At 37.3% G+C, this 20,369-nt stretch overlaps 1 protein-coding gene across 5 annotated transcripts in view; it reads left to right on the forward strand.

Annotated features, from left to right (window-relative positions):
* The window catches only part of MYBL1 (MYB proto-oncogene like 1), a 53,068-nt gene that overhangs the window by 19,310 nt on the left and 13,389 nt on the right, over positions 1-20,369 (forward strand). For 2 of the 5 annotated variants that reach the window (XM_004372548.3, XM_004372549.3), the window contains exons 7-10: positions 247-321; positions 912-1,016; positions 11,423-11,656; positions 18,263-18,631. In XM_004372548.3, coding sequence (XP_004372605.1) covers positions 247-321; positions 912-1,016; positions 11,423-11,656; positions 18,263-18,631 — 783 coding nt within the window. The remainder of the gene's footprint in view (positions 1-246; positions 322-911; positions 1,017-11,422; positions 11,657-18,262; positions 18,632-20,369) is intronic. The other 3 variants (XM_023727769.1, XM_012554446.2, XM_023727770.1) reach the window with 2 other exon arrangements.

The raw sequence follows: 20,369 nt of genomic DNA on the forward strand, positions 1-20,369 counted from the left end.
TTGTATTGCCATTTGGTGAGTAAGTCAGTTCAGATCAGATGGTTTTAATATTTTTAATAAGAGTCTAAGAACAGAAGTGTAGTTAATAGATAACAAACTAATGTAGATATGAATTTTCAAAGGTAGTAAAGGTACTTTATAAATTTTTTAATGTTGATATTTTGCCAAAAACTTTTGTGGTTTGCCTCCGATTTAAGAAATGTATATAGTGTATGTGTAAGATATTAATTATTTAATTGCTTTTAGATCCCGGGCTATCAGTATGTGTCACCTGAAGGCAATTGTGTAGAACATGTTCAGACATCTTCTGCCTTTATTCAGGTAACTTTTTATATATAACAAAATAAAAATAAAGGAAATGCTTTTAAACATATTTTTGAAAGTCTAATAGTGCCTGTTTCCTCTTCTGTAAAACTAGAGCAAAAACAGTACTATCTGTTGTATTTTCTTTGAGTATTATAGCATTAAAGGAGAAAGTGTGTGAGTTTGAAAAATATGAACTCTACAAATGTAAGGTGGTTGAAAACCCCAGTATGGTGGTCCTTTCATTCTTTCAACTTGAAGCATTCAAATTGTGAATGGACATCTTTTTGCTAAATTGGATAGAATGTATGTATTAAGATTGAATAAACTGAAATTTACTTCAAACAAACATTTTTAAACTGATAGAGATATGTTTATCTTATGCATTTAAATTTTTAAAAATCTTTTCAGCTTTGTTGAAAATATTTGTCAACACCTCTTTAAATAACAGATGGATTGTGATATTGAATATTTGTAATTTAGTATTAGTAAATCTTATTAGAGAAAATTGTTTCACATTGCATAGAAGAAAAAAAAGTTAGAAATTTAATAATAATAAAGTAATTATTTAAGTAGCCTGTTTTTCTCTCTTATTTAACTTATTTTAGCAACCCTTTGTTGATGAAGATCCTGATAAGGAAAAGAAAATAAAGGAACTTGAGTTACTTCTTATGTCAGCTGAGAATGAAGTTAGAAGAAAGCGAGTACCATCAGTAAGAAATAAGTTTAAGTGTTTAAATATTATTAAATATTATTATATTATTAAATATTATACGTATGCTTTAATAGTTTTCATCATCATTGAATTTAGTATTTCATCAAGTAGAAAACATTCAGTATGACTTCAGATTTTAATATGGACTAAAAATAGTTTTCCTGATTTGCAAATTTTGGGATTGTCTGATTTTGATATGTATCTCTTTGAACATGTTTTACAATGTTCTGAATTAAGATGTTTCTTGAATTGTAAATGTCAAGCAGATTTATGGTATAATCTTTGATATAGATTTGTGAAAATGATGTGTGCTTTGATTAGGCTTTGGTTTTATTTATTTATCTTTTTTTTTAATTGTACTTTAGATGAAGGTTTACAGAACTAGCTTCTCATTAAACAGTTGGTACACGTATTGTTTTATGACATTGGTTAACAATTTCACGACATGTCAACACTCCCTTCTCGACCTTGGGTTCCCTATTACCAGCTTTTCCTGTCCGCTCCTGCCTTCTAGTCCTTGCCCCTGGACTGTTGTGCCCCTTTAGTCTCATTTTGTTTTATGGGCCTGTTTAATCTTTGGATGAAGGGTGAACCTCAGAAGTGACTTCATTACTGAGCTAAAAGGGTGTCTGGGGGCCATACTCTCAGGATTTCTCCAGTCTCTGTAAATCTGGTCTTTTTTTGTGAGTTAGAATTTTGTTCTCCATTTTTCTCCAGCTCTGTCCAGGAGCCTCTATTGTGATCCCTGTCAGAGCGTTCAGTGGTGGTAGCCAGGCACCATTTAGTTGTACTGGACTCAGTCTGGTGGAGGTCATGGTAATTGTGGTCCATTAGTCCTTTGGACTAATCTTTCCTTTATGTCTTTAGTTTTCTTCATTCTGCCTTGCTCCCGAAGGGGTGAGACCAGTGGAGTATCTTAGATGGCCGCTCATAGTTTTTAAGACCCCAGATGCTACTCACCAAAGTAGAATGTAGAACATTTTCTTTATAAACTATGTTATGCCAATTGACATAGATATTCCCTGAGACCATGGTACCCACAGCCCTCAGCCTAGCAATCTGGTCCCTCAGGGAGTTTGGATGTGTCTGTGGAGCTTCCTTGTACAAGTTGTGCTGGCTTCTCCAGTATTGTGTACTGTCTTACTCTTCATCAATAGGCTTTGGTTTTATTTTAGACATTCCTTACAATAATGGCTTTAGTAGAAAAAAATAAAGCTTAAAAAGATTTTAATAGAGGTATAGAGATTTATAGGGACCCTTGTAGTGCAGTGTTTAGAGCACTTGCCTGCTAACTGAAAGGTCCATGGTTCAAACCTACCAGCTGCTTCATTGGAGAAACAAGTGACAGTCTGCTTCCGTAAAGATTTGCAGCCTTCGAAACCCTATGGGATAGTTCTACTCTGTACTGCAGGGTCACTATGAGTCGGAATTGACTTGATGGCAGTGGGTTTGGGTTTGGGTTTGGATAGAAATTCATATACTCAGATTACTTTTATTCTGCCTTTGAATTTTTTTTTTCTATTTGCGGTACTTAGAATATGAATTCAGTAAGTTAAAAAACATAACATTAAAAGTGTGTGGAAAGGAAACATTTAGATCTTATGGTCTCTAAAGAATGCTTTTCAAAAGAGAAGATGTTATGTATTTGTTGGGTTTTGATTACCAGGAGTGAAAGATATTGTTTGATGAATAACTCTTAGATTTGGTAGATGAGAATAAGTATGAGTATTAAATTAGAATAAATGGTAATCATTCTAGCTAAATTAAATAGGTTATGCTAGATGAGCACATAAATTTATACTTAACAGTTTAAAATGTTAAGAATAATGTTTTGAGCCTTTTTACGTTTAGGAAAGGGTTTTTCTTGGTTAGGGGCTGAATGAAAAGATAGTACATTTAGGATGACTGGAAACAGTTGTCAGTATGGGAACTAAGATCAAATTACTAAGATAGAATAACCTGGTATCTTGAAATAGCATTGTGAGACAACTGGTGATTTCTTCATACTTTTTAAGAGAGTATTCATAAAAATGACATTTAATTATAATAGGCAAGATTTATACCATAGGAAAAGCAACTTTTGCTTTGAAATTGCAAAAGCCATGGGCCAATAGGAAGGCCTGAACATGATTATCTTAAAGTTAATTTCAGTTGCATTAAGAGGCTACAAATAAATAGTTCTGGTTAGAGACTCAGCATTTGTAGGTGATATCACATTTAAACCATTTTGGATTTTTTGATAGTAGTGTATCACTTTTAATTTGACAGGAAAATATAACTAAAGAATTAACATTGTGCATTGTTATGGATTGAATTGGGCCCTCCCCCCACCAAATATGTATTGTAAATCCTGACCTCTATGCCTGTGGTTATAATCCCATTTGGGAATGGGTTGTCTTTGTTATGTTAATGAGGTAGCATTAGTATAGGGTGTATCTTGAAACAGTCTCTCTTGAGATATAAAAGAGATTAAACGCAAGCTAGCAAGCAGAGATGGGGGAAGAGAGATGCCAAGCCACATGGAGATCTCCAAGAACCCAGGAAGCAGAAGCTGAAGAGACAAGGACCTTCCTCCATAGCTAACAGAGAAAGACTTCCCCTAGAGCCGGCACCCTGAATTTGGACTTTAAGCCTCCTAAACTGTGAGAAAATAAATTTCTGTTTGTTAAAGCCACCTATTTATGGTATTTCTGTTATAGCATCATTAGATAACTAAGACAGAATTTGGTACTGGGAGTGGGTTGCTGCTGTAAGAGATATCTAAAATATGGACATGGTTTTGGAATTGGGTAATGAGTAAAGGCTAGAAGCGTGTTAAGGTGCCTAATAGTAAAAGCCTTGGAGTCCTGGTGGCACAGTAGTTAAGAGCTACGGCTGCTCACCAAAAGGTCAGCAGTTCAAATTCACCAGCCACTCCTTAGAAACCCTATGGGGCAATTCTACTCTGTCCTATAGGGTTGCTATGAGTTGGAATCGACTTGATGGCAATTTTTTTTTTTTTTAAATAGTAAAAGCCTAGAGTGCTTTGAAGAGACTATTGGTAGAATTATGAATGTCAAAGGCTGTTCTGATGAGATCTCAGAAGGAAGTGAGAGAGCTATAGAGAAAGTCTCTGTCGTCTTAGAGAATACATATGGTGGCAGCGACATAATGTTGCTGGAAATGTGGACATTGATGTGCTTTTGGCGAGGCTTTAAAAGAAGATGATGAACATGTGATTGGACAATGGAAGAAAGGTGATGCTTTTTATGCAATGGCAAAAAAACTTGTCTGAATTATGTTCAGATGTTTGGTGGAAGGTAGAAGTTGTAAGTGATGTACTTGGATATCTGGCTGAGGAGATTTCTAAGCAAGATCTTAAAGGGGCTGCGTGGTTTCTCCTTGCTGCTTATAGTAAAATGCAAGAGCAAAGAGATGGACTTAAAAATGAACTGTGCATAATAAGAACAAAACTTAAAGATTTGGAAAATTCTGTTGTAGAAACTAAGGATACATGTCCTAAAATTTACACCAAGGAGGTGGCTACACAATCTTTTTTTTTAAATTGTGGTTTAGGTGAAAGTTGACACTCAAGTTAATTTCTCATTAAAAAATTTATACACATATTGTTTTGTGACGTTGGTTGTGGTCCCCACAATGTGACAGCACACTCCTGCTTTCCACTCTGAGTTCCCTGTGTCCATTCATCCAGTTCCTGTCCCTTCCTGCCTTCTCATCCTGCTTTGAGACAGGAGCTGCCCATTTGGGCCTGTATATTTGATTGAACTAAGAAGCACGTTCCTCATGTGTATTATAGGCCCATTTAATCTTTGTCTGAAGAGTGGGCTTCAGAATGGTTTCAGTCCTGGGTTAACAGAGCGTCCGGAGGCCATAGTTTTGGGGGTTCCTCCAGTCTCTGTCAGACCATTAAGTCTGGACTTTTTACATGAATTTGAATTCTGTTCCACATTTTTCTCCTGCTCTGTCCAGGACTCTCTGTTGTGTTCCCTGTCAGGGTGGTCATTGGTGGTAGCCAGGCACCAGCTAGTTCTTCTGGTCTCAGGCTGGTGGAGTCTCTGGTTTATTTGGTCCTTTAGTCCTTTCAGCTAGTATTTTCCTTGTGTCTTTGATTTTCTTCATTCTCCTTTGCTCTGAATAGGATGGGACCAACAGATGTATCCTAGATGGCCACTCAAAAGCTTTTACGACCCCAGACGCTACTTATCAAAGTGGAATGTAGAACATTTTCTTTATAAATTACGTTATGCCAATTGACCTACATGTCCCCCCAAACTATGTATTTTTTTCCTTCTAAATTTTATTTATTTTGTTGTTCTAGTTGAGAATATACACAGCAAAACATCCATCAATTCAACAGTTTCTACATGTGCAATTTAGTGACATTGATTACATCCTTTGAGTTGTGCAACCATTCTCACCCTCGCTTTCCGAGTTGTTTCTCCGTTATTAACATAAACTCATTGACCCCTAAGATTCCTATCTAATCTTTTGAGTTGCTGTTGTCAATTTGATCCTGTATAGATAGTTCTTAAAAGAATATAATGGTCAAGGCAGACTTTTTTTTACTAATTAAGTTAAACTGTTGTTCGGTTTTAAGGTGATTTCTGGGGGTTTTTTTGGTTTAAGGTTTAAAGATTATCTCAGAGCAATAGTTGCAGGAGTTCATCCACCCTCCATGGCTCCAGAAAGTCTAGAGTCCATGAGAATTTGAAATTCTGTTCTGCATTTCCCTCTTTTGATCAGGATTCCTCTATAGAATCCTTTATCAAAATGTTCAGTAATGGTAGCTGGGCACCAGCTAGTTCTTCTGGTCTCATGACAAAGGAGGCAGTTGTTCACGGAGGCAATTGGCCACACATTCCATATCCTCCTCCTATTCCTGACTGTCCTTCTTCCGCTGTGGCTCCAGGTGAATAGACACCAATCATTATGCCTTGGATAGTCACTTGCAAGATTTTAAGACCACAGGCACTGCGCAGTGAATTAGGAGGTAGAACAGAAGCACTAAGCATGTTATTAGGCCAGGTAACTGGGATGTCCCATGAAATTGTGACCCTAAACCTCCAAACCAAGGAACTAAATTGCGTGAAATGTTTGGTTGTACATAAGCAGCTTCAGCAGCTTCTCTCTTTTGGGTTTTTTTGTTGTTGTTGTTGTTGTTGTTGTAAACATATCTATCACACAGCTTTTGCCAATTCAGCTTTTTATAGGTGTACAACTTATTGACAGCAGTTATAATAATTGGCTATGTAACCCTACCCTAATCAATGTGATTTTTCCATCACCATTAACTCCCTTTTTCCCTTCCCTCCCGCTAACCACTAATAAATTTTGTTCTCTCTGCATTTGCCTTTTCTTGTCTTTTTATGTAAGTGAGATCATACAATATTTTTCCTTCTGTGATGTCTTCGTTTCACTCAGCATGATGTCTTCAAGCTCCATCCATACTGTAGCATGTATCAAGACTTCATTTCTCCTGTTGGCTGAGAAGTATTGCATTGTATGTGTGTACCATATTTTGTTTATCCATTCACCTGTTGATGGGCATTTAGGTTGTTTCCACCTTTTGGCTATTGTGAATAGTGCTGCATTGAACAATGGTATACACATCTTGTTTTGAGTCTCTGCTATCAAGTCTTTTGGGTATGGAAGTGCTGGGTCATGGTAGTTCTGAGCCCTGGTAGCGCAGTGGTTAAAGCGCTCAACTGCTAACCGAGAGGTCAGCAGTTTGAACCCACCAGCTACTCCGTGGGAGAAAGATGTGGCAGTCTGCTTTCATAAAGATTTACAGCCTTGGAAACCCTATGGGGCAGTTCTACTCTGTCCTATGGGGTCCCTATGATTCGGAATCGACCGAGTGGCAGTGGATATGTATGGTAGTTCTATTTTTAGTTTTTTGAGGAACCACCACACTGTTTTTCACAACAGCTGTACCATTTTTCATTCCGACCAGCAATGGATAAGGGTTCCAGTTTCCCCACCTCCTCACCAACACTTGTTATTTTCTGTGTTTTTTTTTTTTTTTTTTTCTATTAGCCATCCTAGTGGAAGTAAAATGCCATCCTAGTGGAAGTAAAATGGTATCTCATTGTGGTTTTGATTTGCATCTCTCTGATGGCTAATGACACCTAGCATCTTTTCATGTGTTTGGTGCCCATTTGAATGTCCTCTTTGGTGAAGAGTCTATTCAACTGCTTTGCCCATTTTATGATTGAGTTATTTGTCTCTTTGTTGTTAAGTGTTGAAGTTTTATATATATTTTGGTTATTAGATTCTTGTCAGATATATGGTTTTTGAAGATATTTTCCCAGTCGGTAGCTTGTTTTTTCAATTTTTTGGTCTACACAATCTTTTCTTAAAGAAATTAAGCCTGTGATTTATGGCTCTAACCGACTACCACAGTAGAAAACCCATCAGCTTAGAGTGAAGGGGACAGAGAAAGAACGAAAGGAAAGAACGCTGTCTGCCTCTTGGAATTCTACAGGCAGGAAACAGGCCGAAGGAGCTTTATCTGTTGCCCTCCGAGAAAAGGAAAGAACCATCCCTGGAGCAGCTCAGAGATCAGCAGAACTATTGGAAGGAGCACGGGAAGCAGAGCTGCCTCGGTCTCAAAGGGTGGGCCCATGGCCTTTGGGGTGTCAAAGGGTAGAGCCGCAGCCTCGTAAGTTTTAAAGAATCAGATCTTCACCAACTTGTCTCAGGAGTATGGGACTACAGTTCAATTTGGCTAAGAGGATGGGGCCTGCTGCCCAGAGCTGAGGGGGTGAGGCTGTCATACCCAAGGAGCAGAAGAATGGGGTTGCTGAGGCTGCAGGGGTGGGGCCGCCATTCAGATGGACTAGGAAAATGGGGCTACCGAAAGCCAAGGGAACAAAATTGCCGTCCCAGTGGGTCTGGAGGGCAGAGCTGAAGCCCAGAGCCAAGGGACCTCTACCCAGAATCCAAAAGCATGGTCAACACCCACAGTCTGGAGGGCAGGGTCATTGCCGAATGGTCTCAGAGAACAGAAGATTATTTTCAAGCCTTGAGAGCTTTGTTTTGCTGGATTTTGGACTTGCTTGGTGCCCATTGTCCCTTTTTCTCCAGTTTTTCTAATTTGTAATGGAAATGTCCACCTTGTGCCTGTTCCACCATTATACTTTGGAAACAGATCAACTTGTAGTCTAGATTTCACAGGTTCACAGATGAAGCGGAATTTTGCCCCAGGATGGAATACACCTAAAGTCTCATTTGGTTTAGATGATTCAGAAGATGAGATTTAAGACTTGGAGTGGATTTAAGACTTCAGGGATGATGTGATGGGGTGAATGTGTTTTGCATGTGGCAAGGACATGAATGTTTAGGGGCCAACGGGTGGAATGTTATGGATTGAATTGTGTCCCTGTAAAATACGTGTTGTAAATCCTAACCTCTATGCCTGTGGTTGGAACCCTGGTGGCACAGTGGTTAAGAGCTCGGCTACTAACCAAAAAAGGTCCACAGTTTGAATCCACCAGCAGCTCCTTGGAACCCTGTTGGGCAGTTCTTCTTTGTCCTGTAGGGTCGCTATGATTCGGAATCGACTCGATGGCAGTGGATTTTTTTGTATGGCTGTGGTTATGATCCCATTTGGGAATGTTTTGTCTTTGTTGCGTTTATGAGGTGGGATTAATGTATGGTCTATCCTGAGGCAGTCCCTTTTGAGATATAAAAGATTAAATGCAAGCTAGCAAGCAGAGATGGAGGAGGAACAATGCCAAGCCACTTGAAGATTGCCCAGGAGCAGAAGCTCAGAAGAGACAAGGACCTTCCTCCAGAACCAAGAGAGAGATAAAGCCTTCCCCTAGAGTTGGCACCCTGAATTAAGACTTTTAGCCTCCTAAACTATGAGAAAATAAATTTCTCTTTGTTAAAGCCATTCATTTGTGGTATTTAAACTATAGCAATACTAGAAACTAAGACGTGCATTGAAAAAGGAAGAAAGTTAGTAACTTGTAAAACTTCCTATCTAAAATCTACTTTCGTAAAGATCTAATTGAATAAAGATATCATGGAGTCTAGAGAGAAGTTGCTGCAGCTAATATGATAGATGCCATACACATATAAAGTATTTATTATTTTTAACAATTATATGAGAATAATGACTGCCATTTTACTGAGTATTCATTATGTATCACTATAGTGATGTTTTATATGTATTCTTGTGTAAGCCTTACATTAACTTTGTGAAGTAGGTGGAATATCCTTATTTTAAAGACGAGAAAACAGACACTAAGAGAGTTTAACTTGCCTAAAATTATGTAGGGGGATTCAGATTCAGTTTTGTATGATTGGAACCCTATGGTTTTTCCATTGGACCCAGTGGCCTCCCTCTTTATCTTTTGGATCTTTTTCCCACCTGCAAACTCAGTTGAAATGCATGTGGTTTGGAAGCTATCTCCAGAAACTGATTATAAACTCAGAAGGTGGCTATGCTAATAAATAACATTGATTTAATTTATTTTTAGGACTTAAAAACAGGTAGAACTTGTTTTGCAACTTGTTGAAAATTTTACTTTATTTCACTTGCAACTTAACATTTTATTGTTATTCTCTAGCACATTCCAGAAATTAATTTTTGTTTTTAATACAGGTAGTCTCCAACTTATGACATATTTGAGTTACGACCAACTGCACTTACGACTCTCTTTTTTTTTTTAATACATCTTACATTAGTAATATGTACTACATACAGTGTTGCAGCGTGTAATTTGCTGATGTTATCATTCTCAGATGTTCACTTGCAGATGTTCAATGTTAGGATTTACTGCTGAAAACACTGCCCTATAGCAGGAAACCCTGGTGGCGTAGTGGGTAAGAGCTATGGCTGCTAATCATTCGAATCCACCAGGTGCTCCTTGGAAACTCTAAGGGCGGTTCTTCTCTGTCCTATAGGGTCACTATGAGTCGGAATTGACTCACAGGTTTAACAGGTTTTTATAGCAGGCTATGGCAATAATAATGAAAACTGGAAAAAAAAAAAAAAAAGAGGTATTCAGCTTATGTCAGAACCAACTTACAATGGAGTCTTTGGAATGGAAGCCCATCATAAGTCAAGGACTACCTGTAGTAGTAACTAAAACCAAACCAGTTGCCACTGAGTCGATTCTGACTCATGGTGACCCCCTGTGTAGTAGGTACCATTTATTGAATGCTTCTTGTGAGTTGAACAGTGTATTCTCTATAATATGGTAGCCATTAGCCACATTTAATTTAAAATTAAAAATTCGGTTCTTTAGTTGTACTAGGCACACTTCAGTTGCCCATGTGTTTAGTGGATCCCATATTTGACAGTGCAAATATAAAACATTTTCATCATCTCAGGAAGTTCTGTTGGACAGTGCTATGCACTTTACGTATTGTTTCTAATTTATGACTCTTTAAGGCCTCTTTTCTTATTATTTATTATGAGAAACTAGGAAACTAGACTCAAAGATAAATTGCCCAGTGTACATCTCTGGAGAGACAGTGAAAAATGACTTCAAAGCATTTACTTTACATTGAGGACAGACAAGAAACAGAGGATATAGTCTGATAAACTAAGTCACAAAGTTTTATGGGTGCACATAGGAGAGGTACCTCGTTTAGATTAGGGTAGTCAGGGAAGGACTCTTGGAACAAGTCCTATGAACAGATAAAATTATATAATTAGATGGAGTACTTTCCAATATTTGAACTGTGCCTTAAATGAGGGAATAGGAGTTTCCCTGGTCAGTAGAATGAGGAGTACTCTAGATGGAAGGAACGGCAGTAGCATGTGTAAAGACGCTCAAGATCAAAAGAGTATAACTCATTGGGGAGTTGCAAGTACTAGTGGCGCAGTGATTAAGTGCTCGGCTGCTAACCGAAAGATTGAAGGTTTAGATCCACCAGCTGCTCCATGAGAGAAAGATGTGGGTGGTAGTCTGCTTCCATAAAGATTACAGCCTTGGAAACCCTATGGGGGCAGTTCTAGTCTGTCCTTATAGGGTTGCTACGAGTCGGAATCAACCTGATGGCAACGTATTTTTTGTTTTTAAATAGGTATGCCTTGAAAGGAGGGTTTGTGAGTTGAAGTGTTGGGAATGAAGTTTGAATGGTACAGAGAGGCCAGATTCTAGGAGTTTGATCTTTATGTTGTATGTAAATGCTTGCTTTTATCTCATCATGATTTTATAAATAAATTTTTTAAAACTTCAGTTAGAAAAAAGAAATATAATTCAGGCTGTGAGGTTTAATGAAAAAATTTTATACTAATTTTGATGAAAGACAATATATATGCTACTATATTTTTAACTGAAATAAATGTGAAATATGTTGTCCTAGAAAGAAACTTTCACTTGAAATCAAAATTTATGCTTATGTTGAAAATGAAAAATAACACTCATATTTCTTTTGTATTTTTAGCAGACTGGAAACTTTTCTAGCTGGTCTGGTAGTTTCCTTATGGATGATAGCATGTCTAATACTCTAAATAGCCTCGAGGAGCACACAAGTGAGTTTTACAGTATGGATGAGAATCAGACTGTGTCTGCTCAGCAGAATTCACCCACAAAGTTCCTGGCCATAGAGGCAAATGCTGTGCTGTCATCTCTACAGACCATTCCAGAATTTGCAGAGACTCTAGAACTTATTGAATCTGTAAGTTTGAAATTGCGAGATTATCACAAGCTCAGTTTCAGTTACACGATTTCATGTTCAGAAACTCCAGTTTAGTGGACACTGACTAGTTGTATGTTAAGCATTACTTTGTATGCCATGCTTAGTTTTGGTTCTGATATTTTGCAGTGTGTGCCTTGTATAGAATTTTTTTTCCCAATTCAACCATTTTTACATGTACGATTCAGTGACATTGGTTACGTTCATCACGTTGTACAACTGTTAACCACTACCCGTTTCCAAATTATTCCACCACCATTAACAGAAACTCAGTGCCCCCTAAGCAATGACTTTCCCTTTTCCCCTCCCTCCTACCCCCAGTAACCACTAATAAGCTTTTGCCTGTTTCATATAAGTGGCATCATACAGTATTTATCCTTTCGTGACTGACTTCTTTCACTCGGCATAATTCTTACAATACTTTTTAAACTTGAAAAATCTGACGCTGCTAGCATACCCCAGTAAAAAGCTGATCACAAAAAAAACCTACTGAGTAGTTTTGACAGGAATATTTTATTTCTTTGTAGATCACTATAATAAATAATTGGCAAAGTTTAAGTATATTTAGAAAGAAAAATAGTATATGTGGGCTGGCAATCAGATAGAGTGTAAATACATTAGAATAACCAGAAAACGTTTATGATTGTTTTGAAATTCAAAGAAAAAAAACACTTTCCAAAGTCACTGTCTCCTTCCCCCTGGCAAACCCTGCCTCCTTGTAGCCTTCCCTGACTCCTGTTCCTCCATCGGGGCTCCGGCTCTGACTGTCCCCCATAGGTTTACACGAGAACTCCAGGAGGTCAGGGATGGTTGTTTTCATGTCTGAGGCCCCAGCATCCAGTAGGGGCCTGACACAGAGCAGGCACGCCATCATTGTTTACTGAGTGAATGAATGAATGATGTGGGTTGCTGCTTCACTGAAGGGAGACCAGTGAGAATGCTGCTGGAAAGGTCCAGGTGAGAAAGGCTGGGACAGAGGGGAAGGTAGGGGAGGACTTGGGAGACCTGGAAGCAGAGCACCCAGGAGAGAGAGCTAATGAGGACCCCAGGTTTACCGTGTGGTGATGGGTCAATGCCTTGTATAGAATTTTAAAATTTTAATAGTTAGTTTTGTTTTTTAAAAATTTAATTGTGGTAAAATATATATAACAAAAATTTTGCCATTTTAACCATTTTAAATGTACAATTCAGTGACATTAGTTATATTCATTGTGTTGTACAACTATCACCACTGTTTTCAAAAGTTTGTCATCACTCTGAGCAGAAACTCAGTATCCCGTAAGCAATTACTCCCTATTTCCCCCTTCTCCAACCCCTAGTAACCATTTTTGTCTCTGTGCATTTGCCCATTCTAGATAGTTCATGTAAGTGGGATCATACAGTATTTGTCTTTTTTTGTCTAACTTATTTTACTCAGCCTCATGTTTTCAAGGTTCATCCATATATCAAAACTTCTTGTCTCTTTATGACTGAATAATATTCCATTGTGTATGTACATATTTTGTTTATCCATTCATTTGTTAATGGACACTTGGGTTGTTTCCACCTTTTGGCTATTGTGAACAATGCTGCAGTGAATATTGGCGTACAAGTATCTGTTTGAGTCCCTGCTTTCAAGTCTTTTGGATACATACCTAGGAGTGGAATTGCTGGGTCATATGGTAATTTTGTTTAACTTTTTAAGGAACTGCCAAACTGTTTTCCACAGTAGCTGTACCATTCTCCATTCCCACCAGCAACGCTCAAGAGTTCTAATTTCTCTGCATCCTTACCAATACTTGTTATTTTCCATTTTTCTGATAGTAGCCATCCTAGTGGGTGTGAAGTGTTATCTCACTGTATTTACAGTTCCCTAATGACTAATAAGGAGCCCTGGCGGCGCAGTGGTTAAGTGATACTGGTGTTAACCAAAAGGTGGGCAGTTTGAATCCACCAGCCGCTCCTTGAAAACCCTGTGGGGCAGTACTACTCTGTCCTATAGGGTCATTATGAGTCGGAATTGACTGGATGGCAATGGGTTTTTTTGGTTTAATGACTAATGATGTAGAGCATGTTTTCATGTGCTTATTGGCCATTTGTATATCTTCTTTGGAAAAATGTCTTTTCAAGTCTTTTACCTATTTTTTTAAATTGGTTTGTCTTTTGTTGAATGGTAAGAGTTCTTTATATATTATGGATTTTAAACCTTTATCAGATGTGTACCAACTATTTTCTCCCATTCTGTAGGTTCTCTCGTCCTTTGTTGAAAAAGTCCTTTGATGCTCATATGTTTTTAATTTTGATTAAGTCCCATTTATTTATTTTGTCTTTTGTTGCTCATGCTTTTGGTGTCATGTCTAAGAATTCATTGACAAAAACAAGGTCTTGAAGCTTTACACCTATGTTTTCTTCTAAGAGTTTTATGGTTTCAGTTCTGATATTTAGGTCATTAATCTATTTTGAGCTAATTTTTGCATAATGTGAGATAGGGGTCCAGCTTCAGTCTTTTGCATGCGGAGATCCAATTGTCCTAGCCCGATTTGTTGAAGAGAATATTCTTTCTCCATTGAATGAACCTGGTATCCTTGTCAAAAATCAATTGGCCTTAGATGTATGGGCTTATTCCTGGATTCTCAGTTCTGTTCCATTGGTCTATATGTCCTATATCAGTGCCAGACTGTTTTGATTACTGTAGTTTATAATGTTTTGAAATTGGGAAATATGAGTCCTTTTCCTTTGTTCTTTGTCAAGATTGTTTTGGCTGTTTGGAGGCCCTTGCATTTCCATATGAATTTCAGGATTTATTTTTCTATTTCTGCAAAAAGGTTGTTGGAATTTTGATAGGGATTGCATTGAATCTATACAACGGTTTGGGTAGTATTGCCATCTTAACAAATTAAGTCTTCCAATCCATGAATATGGGATGTCTTTCTATTTATTTAGGTCTTTAATTTCTTTCAGCAATATTTTATCATTTTCAGTATGTAAGTCTTTCACCTATCTGGTTAAATTGTTCCTACGTACTGTATTCTTTTATAGATGATATTGTAAATGAAATTGTTTTCTTAATTTCTTTTTCAGCTTTTTCATTGCTACTGTATAAAAACACGACTGCTTTTTGTGTTTTGATTTTGTATCCTGCAACCTCACTGAATTCATTTATTAGCTCTAGTAGCTTTCTTATGGATTCTTTGGAATTTTCTATATATAGAACCATGTCACTGACAAATAGAGATAGTTTTACTTCTTTCTTTCCAGTTTGGATGCCTTTATTTATTTATTCTTTAATTGCTCTGTCTAGAACTTCCAGTACAATGTTGAATATCATTGTACTGATAGTGGTGCAAGTGGGTATTCTCATCTTGTTCTTGATCTTAGGGAGAAAGCTTTCAGTCCTTCCCCATTGAATATGAGGTTAGCCATGTTTTTTTTTATTTTTTATTTTTTTTTTATAAATGCCCTTTATCATGTTGAGGCATTTCCCTTCTATTCCTAGTTTGCGGAGTACCAATTAGGTTTTTAGTGTGTGTGTGTGTGTGGTGCATATATATGTAAGTAATTAGTTTTTATTATGCAAATTGTACATTTAGAGAAAGTTGAAAACTAGACAAAACTGTAAAGAAGAAAATGAAAATTCCCCATAAGCCCAGAGTTAACAGTTTGATGTATTCCTTTTCATATGGAAATACGTATGTGTATACATATAAAATACACACATTTGCATGTTTTTTTAACCCCGAAGTGGCATCATACCATATATACATTTAAGTATTTTGTTTGTAGGGTTTTTTGTTTTTCAACATTATATCATGAGCATGTCTCTATTTTGTTAACTGTTTTTTAAACTTGATGTTTAATGGATTCATAGTATTCTACCATATGAATTTACCAAAATTTATATACCCAATGTACTGTTATTATTGGACATTTAGGTGGTATCTAGTTTTTCAGTATTACAAGTAACAATATATAAAGTTTTTTGCAAAATTATTATTATGTCCTTAGGTTAAATTTAATTTCCAGATCGAGATGTATGAACATTTTTTTTTTAAATTGTGCTTTAGGTGACAGTTTACAGTGCAAGTAAATTTATATACAAATTATTTTGTGACATTGGTTGCAATCCCCACAGTGTGTCAGCCCTCTCCCCTTTTCCACCTCGAGTTCCCTATGTCCATTTGCCCAGTTTTTCTGTCCCCTTCCTGCCTTCTTGTCTCTGCTTTTGGGCAGGTGTTGCCCATCTGGTCTTGTATACTTGATTGAACTAAGAAGCACATTCCTCACATGTGTTATTGTTTTATAGATCTGTCTAATCTTTGGCTGGAAGGTGGACTTTGGGAGTGACTTCAGTTCTGAGTCAGCAGGGTGTCCAGGGGCCATAGTCTCGGGTGTTCCTCCAGTCTCTGTCAGACCAGTAATTCTGGTCTTTTTTTGTGAATTTGAATTTTGTTCTATATTTTTCTCCCGCTTGTGTGGGACCCTCTATTGTGATCTTTGTCAGAGCAGTTGGTAGTGGTAGCCAGGAATCATCTAGTTCTTCTGGGCTTAAGGTGGTGGAGGCTGTGGTTCATGTGGTCTTTTAGTCCTTTGGATGAATATTTTCGTTGTGCCTTTGGTTTTTTTCATTCTCCTTTGCTCTGAATGGAATGGGTCCAACAGATGTGTCTTAGATGGCCGCTCACAAGCTTTTAAGACGCTAGATGCTACTAACCAAAGTAGGATGTAGAACAATGTCCTTTATGAACTATGTTATGCCAGTTGACTAGATGTCCCCCGAGACTATGGTCCCCAGCCCTCAGCCCCAGCAACTTGGTCCTTCAAGGTGTTTGGATGTGTCTAGGAAGCTTCTATAACTTTGCCTTAGTCAAGTTGTGTTGACTTCCCCTATAGTTTGTTGTCTTGCCCTTCACCAAAGTTAACAGTTGTCTACTATCTAGTTAGTGATTTTCCCTTCTCACCCCTCCCCTCCTTTGTAACCATCAAAGATTGTTTTTGTTTTTCTGTGTGTAAACCTTTTCTTGAGTTTTTATATTAGTGGTGTCATCCAATATTTGTCCTTTGTGATTGACTTATTTCACTTAGCATAATGCCCTCCAGATTCATCTGTGTTGTGAGATGTTTCCCAGATTCATCATTGTACTTTATCCTTGCATAGTATTCCATTGTGTATATGTACCATAATTTGTTTATCCATTCATCTGTTGATAGGCACTTAGATTGTTTCCATCTTTTTGCTGTTGTGAATAATGCTGTAATGAACATGGGTGTGCATATGTCTATTCATGTGATGGCTCTTATTCTCTGGGATATATTCCTAGAAGTGGGATTGCTAGATTGTATGGTATTTCTATTTCTAGCTTTCTAAGGAGGCGCCCATATCATTTTCCATAGCGGTTGTGCAATTTTACATTCCCACCAGCAATGCGTAAGAGTTCCAGTCTCCCTGCAGCCTTTCCAACATTTGTTATTTTCTTTTTTTTTTTATCTGTGCCGGTAATGTCAGGGTGAGATGGTATCTCATTGTAGTTTTGATTTGTATTTCTCTAATGGCTAATGATCATGAGCATTTCCTCATGTGTCTGTTAGCTGCCTGAATGTCTCCTTTAGTGAAATATCTGTTCATGTCTTTTGCTCATTTTTTAATTGGATTATTTTTCTTTTTGTTGTTGAGGTATTTGAAGTATTTTATAGATTTTAGAGACTAGACCCTTGATGGATATGTTGTAGCCAAAAATTTTTTCTCAGTCTGTAGGTTCTCTTTTCACTCTTTTGGCGAAGTCTTTTAATGAGCATAAGTGTTTAATTTTTAGAAGCTCCAAGTTATCTAGTTTATCTTCTGGTGTTTGTGCATTGTTAGTTATGTTTTGTATTGTACTTATGCCATGTATTAGGGCCCCTAGCGTTGTTTCTATTTTTTCTTCCATGATCTTTGTCGTTTTTAGTTTTATATATGTAAGTCTTTGATCTGTTTTGAGTTAGTTTTTTTGTATGTGTGAGGTATAGGTCCTGTTTCATTCTTTTTTTACAGATGAATATCCAGTTTTGCCAGCACCATTTGTTAAAAAGAATGTCTTTTCCCCATTTAATAGACTTTGGTCCTTTGTCGAAGATCAGCTGACCATAAGTAGATGGATTTACGTCTGAGTTCTTGATTCTGTTCCATTGGTTGACGTGTCTGTCGTTGTACCAGTACCAGCCTGTTCTGACTATGAATATTTTTTAAGGCTTTCCATACACATTACCAAATGTAAAATTTGTTAGTGTATTTCTAATGTAAAGTAGAATGTGAAGTCTTATGATGAGTTATGTTTGATTTGCTGTTTGACAATAACTTAAAATAGTTTGTTCCTTTCATTTTAAATACTTTGCCACTTACTTTCAGCTACTGAATTAGATGAAATATTATTTTTTTGGAATTTTTCAAATTGGAGTTGTAGGAAAACCACAATCTATTCTTCTCAAATGGTCTTGCTTAAAACAAGATGTCCAAGGAAAGCCTATTTCTACTGATGATTTCTGTAGAGTTACTTATTTTTATCATCCTATGCTGAAAATCAGATTTAACCAGGTTATAGCATTAACTTTAGTTAAAATTTTAATTTATTGCAGGATCCTGTAGCATGGAGTGACGTTACCAGTTTTGATCTTTCTGATGCTGCTGCTTCCCCTGTCAAGTCCACCCCAGTTAAACTAATGCGGATACAGCACAATGAAGGACCTATGGAATGTCAATTTAACGTCAGTCTTGTACTTGAAGGGAAAAAAAGCAGTTGTAATGGTGGAGACAGTGAGACTGTTCCTCTAACATCTCCAAACGTGGCCAAGTTTAGCACTCCACCGACCATTCTCAGAAAGAAGAAAAGAATGCGAGGGGGTCATTCCCCAGCCAGCGAGCTTGGTGATGGCTCATTCAGTGATGGTGGTAATACAGCACTAAAACACACACCAGTGAAAACACTACCATTCTCTCCTTCACAGGTAAGTAGTGTTTTTGTTTTCCTTTTAATGTTCCCAAAATGCTGATGAGCTAGATTAAATTAGATCTTTAATAATTCTTACTAGCAGTGGTTGCTTTGATAACACATAAAAGTGGATAATGTGTTTGAACGTGTCCATGAGAGTGCTAAACCTGACCAAAAGGTATCTCACAAAGTGTGGTAGTTTGATTATAGTATCCTACAATTTATAGAGCTAAAGGAGACTTAAATTTTTTTTAAATTTTATTGTGGTGAAAATATACACAACAAAACATATACCATCTCAACACTTTCTACATGTACAGTTCAGCAACACTGATTACATTCTTCGAGTTGTACAACTATTCTCGCTATCTAAAAGGAACTTTTTAGATACATAATTCCACACCTTTATAGAGATCATCAGTAAATAGGCCTAGAAAGGTAAAATGATTTGCCCCAAGTTATATAGTGGCAGAGCTAAGACTGGGATCCAGTTTCCTGAAGTACTGTTCAACAGATATACCTCGTAAGGTATAAAAAGACCTCAGCTATATAGAGTAATTTAGATTTTAGTCTACCTATTGACTTTTCCTTCTTAATGTTCATTGGAAGAAACATAGAAAGACAACTGCTCACTGTGAGATCATGTGTCAGGGTTTTCTCAGCCGTCAGTGTCCTGTAGTGATGTCCCTGGGCAGCAGATGTTATACTTGGGCAAGCAGTGCCTCTTCTTTTATAATAATACCTTTCTTATTGAACACTTGCTAGGTTCCAGGATGTGTGATAGCAGTTTTCATACAGGAGTTCAGTTAATTCTCTTTTCAAACACCTTAGGAGGCAGGTGGAATGAAATTCGGAAGTTAAGCAACTTGTCCAAGGAAATGGAGCTGCTGGGGTTTATTGAAAGTGTCTTGAGAGAAGTTAAAACATCTTATGGAAAAAAAAGCACTGGAGAATGTTGGGATATTGTTGGGGGTATGTTTTGAGGCTGGGAGGATGAGGAATCCCAGAACAGGATCTGGCAGTATACAACCACTGTGATCTCTGAAAATTGTGCCACTCGTGCTTCAGAGAATTCCATTTACGTAGACTATAATGTGGATAGTTTGTTTCCCCACCTTCTTCCCCAAGTGGCAAAGCCACCTTGGGCACACACGCAGATTTCTGTGTTTGGAGTTTTGCATACTAGCAGTATTCAGCTATTGTTGAAGAGTAAATTCTCAGGTGAAAAATGGTTGGGAAGGTAGGGCATGACTATAAAGGACTTTATATCCAAGCAAAGAGCTTGGATTTTTACCTGTAAATTATGAGGCGCTACTGTAGCATTTTAAGAGGACTTGGATGCTAATCTTAGGGATGAATTAATTACAAATATTAGAGTTAAGTAAATTGCCATAGAGCTACAAGTGATAGACCTAGAATTCACTCCAGGTATAAGTAGCCTTAAAGCAATTTCCACTTCTTCACACCACTGCTTCTAATCTGTTGGCTGTGAAAATAAATATTTCACAATTGTATGTAAGTTATGATCAATGAGTAACTGTATAATTTGAGAAATGGACTCTGTGATGTCAATTTTGGCTGTTAAGAGGTTCTGTGCTGTGCTATAGCTAGGCAAATTTTCCAGCTACACTCCTTAATAGCAAAGCATTATTATTATGTTCTGAATTCAAAGTATTCTCATAGAAAAGGCCACTTAAGATTATTTATTTACTAATGATAGAGCTAAAAAAACTTTTGGCTTTTTTAATGGGTTC

This window comes from Trichechus manatus, unplaced genomic scaffold, assembly GCF_000243295.1.
Source record: "Trichechus manatus latirostris isolate Lorelei unplaced genomic scaffold, TriManLat1.0 scaffold00018, whole genome shotgun sequence".
Classification (NCBI taxonomy): Eukaryota; Metazoa; Chordata; class Mammalia; order Sirenia; family Trichechidae; genus Trichechus; species Trichechus manatus.